Genomic DNA, 3,567 nt, shown 5'->3' with positions numbered 1-3,567 from the left:
GAGGAGGGCAATGAATGTACAAATGTGCTTTACACAATTGATGTATGGATTGTAGTAAGAGTTGTATGAGCCCCCAATAAAATGATTTTAAAAAATGAAGAACATGAAGAGACTCTAGTGAAACACCAATTTCCCCCATATTATTCTAATCCTGTGAGTTATCTTTTTAATTGTCCCTAAATTTTCTACACTTTTCACATTGCTGTTTTTCAGCCATAGAGGGATTACACAATTGAGTTGGTTATGGGGAGGACAAATAAATATTTGTGACTTACCCACCACAGATGCATCTTTATCACCAATGAACTTCTCAAATTCTTCCTCAGTCCTGAGAGGAACTGAAGCAGGCCCTGCCTGCTTCTTCAAGTGGCTGACAGTCCCATCTTAGGAGGCAAGATGAAAGTTTATAGCAATACAGTTCATTATAATTTTTTAGAAGTTATTCTAAGGCGCTAACCATGATTCAAATTCAAAAGGTACAAAAAGGTATACAACAGTCATTATACCATCCTTGTTCCTAGAGATGTTCCTTATACAACCTTCCAAACATTTTATGTATATAAGGAATCAAGTCATATTTATTATTTTTCCTTCCTTCATATACAAATGGCATCATACACAAGCATTTTTTAATTTAATTTTTATCATGCAATATCTGCAACAATATAGTTACAAAGAACCGCCTCACATATTTTTTACAGCTGCCTAGTGTTTTATCACATGACTTATACTATAATTTATTTAACCAGCCACTGCTAATGAACATTTGTTTTTAATCTGTATCAAACCACCTTACACTGGTGCCATTTTGTACATGACAAGTGAGAGTATGGCAAATTTCAAGAAGCAGAGTCAACAGGTCAAAGGATGGATGCACTTAGAATTGTTAAGCTGGCTTCCAAAAATATTGTATTTATTTATAATATGACCAAATGTGTGCTTAGATGCTTGTAAGAATACAAATTAAATCATACTTATTCTTATTCTGTTCTGAACATTCTTTCCCCACCTCTTTACTCAAATTATCTTCTTCTCAATGGGGCTTTCTTTGACCAATCATTATTAACTGAACACAGTTCAACCTCTGACATTCTCTCCTTTTCTTTTTGAATTCTTTTCTACACTTTTCACCCTCCACTATACAGTGTGTTACTTTATTTCTCTCAGTACTATGAAGCATATACTAAATAGGGATTTCTGTCTGCTTTCCTTAGAATAGTGCACACAAATAATTTATTTTTCAAGTAAATTAAACAAATCCCTTATTTTCACAGTCACCTATGTTACACTTAAAAACAAAATGAATATGCAACTTATAGAGGAGTTTAAGTATATACTGATTAGATCGTGCCATATATAGGATTCATCCAAAATCATATCCCTCGTAAGGTACAATGGTTTAGATAACTTGAGAAACCATGATTATCCCTTAAGCCTACCTGGCAGACCTGCATCTCCTCCTCTCTGGAACTCAGGCTCAGGGTCAGAGGCAGTGCTACTTCTCCATAGGATAGATAAGCCTACCTTCTCTATGTATTCTAACTGGTTTGCTAACTGGATGAGACAATTCGATTTAACTCTTTGAACATGACATCTATTTTGCACTTAAAAGGAAATTTTCCACTTCAGCTCATGGATTATTTTTTCAATGTTTTCCTCAACTCCCAAAAGAAGGGTTCTATCAATAGATTAACTGAAATCATCAACATAATTATTATTACAGTAGAAATTATAAAGAATTTTAAGTCAGTTCTATGATGACAAATATTACTCTGAATATCTAAAATTCTTTAGAACAGTGGTTCTCAACCTGTGGGTCACAACCTTTTGGGGGGGGGGGAGTGTCGAACTATCCTTTCACAGGGGTCGCCTGATTCATAACAGTAGCAAAATTACAGTTATGAAGTAGCAACAAAAATAATTTTATGAAAAAAAAAATTTTATGGTTGGGGTCACCACAACATGAACTGTATTAAAGGGTAGTGGCTCTAAGAAGGTTGAGAACCACTGCTCTAGAATGTGTAATGATAAGAAAACTATTTTAAGCAGAAAGACAAACAGCATATTCTAAAAGGACTATGCAAACTCCTGACTAAAAATTTTCTGAATAAGTAGACAGACCAGTGTATCTCATAGTGGACAATATACTTTGCTCTGGGGAGTGCGAGAGTAATTCGTGAGTGAGGCAAACAGCTAAGTACTTGACCACTGGATGAAAGAGTGGTGGTTACACACACCCAGAGGCACCATGGATGACAGACTGGGTCATGAAATGTGCAGCTGAAGGTACATAGTCCTGTCCTGCACACACGGGGCTCAATGAGGTGGAATCAACCCAACGGCAACTAATTCACAAGAAATGCATGCTTCATCCCAAGTGAGTTATTTGTCTAGTACCAGTCTGGCTGTGTCCATCTGGAATTTGACGATACAAAAGCAGATCAATAACCCTACCCCCTAACTCTATCCTAAATCAAGTTAATAAAAGCTGAACGACTTGGAAGAAAATAAGATAACTTTCCCTCTGTGCATACACATTGTAAATCTTGAGTACTGGCTGCTTGGCCTCAATTGGATTCATGCATTCCAGTCACTGAGCATCTACACTATCTACGGAGGATCTGTCTGTCTGTCTTTGACTATTGTGTAAAACCTGTATGCCTCACAATTATGGACCCCGCAGGATCCAGCTCCCACTTACCTTCTCCAGCATCACCTCTCATCCTTGCTAGTTACGGCCTAGTATCTAGCTCATGAACACATCCTGAGGGCCTTACACAGCATTTGCGCTGTATGCCTAAAAGCCCTGGTGGCATAGCTAACTGGTTACAACATGCTAGGCTGCTAACTAGAAGTTCAGCAGGTCAAATCTACCAGTCACCACAAGGGAGGAATATAAGGCTGTCTGCTCCAGTACAGATTTACAGCTTTAGAAACCTTAGGGAGGGTTCTACCATCCTATAGGGTTGGAATTCAGTCAATGGCAGTTCTAAGTTTTCATTCTTTATGCCTGGAAAGTTCTGGCCCTGAGAGTCTGAGCAAAGGCTCCTTCCTATCGTTTAGGACTCAAAGGTTACTTCCCTGACCACCTTGATTATGATAATCCCATTGTAATCACTATCATATCACTGGGGAATATCTATCTGGCACAGTAGCTATTTATCAAATGAATAACCCTTGTTCATTTCCAAGTACTTTCTAATCTACCAAGTGATCTTCCGTCAAGAATTTTTAAGACTGAAAACATGTTGCCCAGGGAAATGTGCTATGGCAAAAAATAAGGCAGTCAATAAATTCTGTACCACAGGATCCTTACCAGCAGTCCTAGGCCCATCATAAGCACCTGCTTCTTCCCCATCTCTAAAGATCTTCAAGGTTGGATATCCACTGACTCCATACTTATTACAGGTGTTTGTGTTGGCAGTGCAATCAACCTAAATAATCACGAAAGGAACTCTTTAAAACTTACATTTCTGAGGCCTGTCTGGATAGGACAGGCTGGATGAACAATCTGGAGGAGAAAACAACGGGACTGACAGTTCCGGGGGGACATGGGAGAGGGGGAGG

General features: G+C 38.4%; 1 protein-coding gene across 1 annotated transcript in view; it reads right to left on the bottom strand.

The window, feature by feature from the left end:
• Nucleotides 1-3,567, bottom strand: part of PDIA3 (protein disulfide isomerase family A member 3) — a 23,260-nt gene that overhangs the window by 8,409 nt on the left and 11,284 nt on the right. Inside the window, exons 3-4 of the mRNA XM_004709391.4 lie at nt 3,317-3,434; nt 276-383 (exon numbers count right to left, since the gene is read on the bottom strand). Coding sequence (XP_004709448.1) covers nt 276-383; nt 3,317-3,434 — 226 coding nt within the window. The remainder of the gene's footprint in view (nt 1-275; nt 384-3,316; nt 3,435-3,567) is intronic.

The sequence above is a fragment of the Echinops telfairi genome, unplaced genomic scaffold (assembly GCF_000313985.2).
Source record: "Echinops telfairi isolate 266 unplaced genomic scaffold, ASM31398v2 ScPeMD7_8;HRSCAF=38, whole genome shotgun sequence".
Taxonomy (NCBI): domain Eukaryota; kingdom Metazoa; phylum Chordata; class Mammalia; order Afrosoricida; family Tenrecidae; genus Echinops; species Echinops telfairi.
Note: the sequence above shows the minus strand (reverse complement) of the source record. Positions and strands in the feature narration are given on the sequence as shown.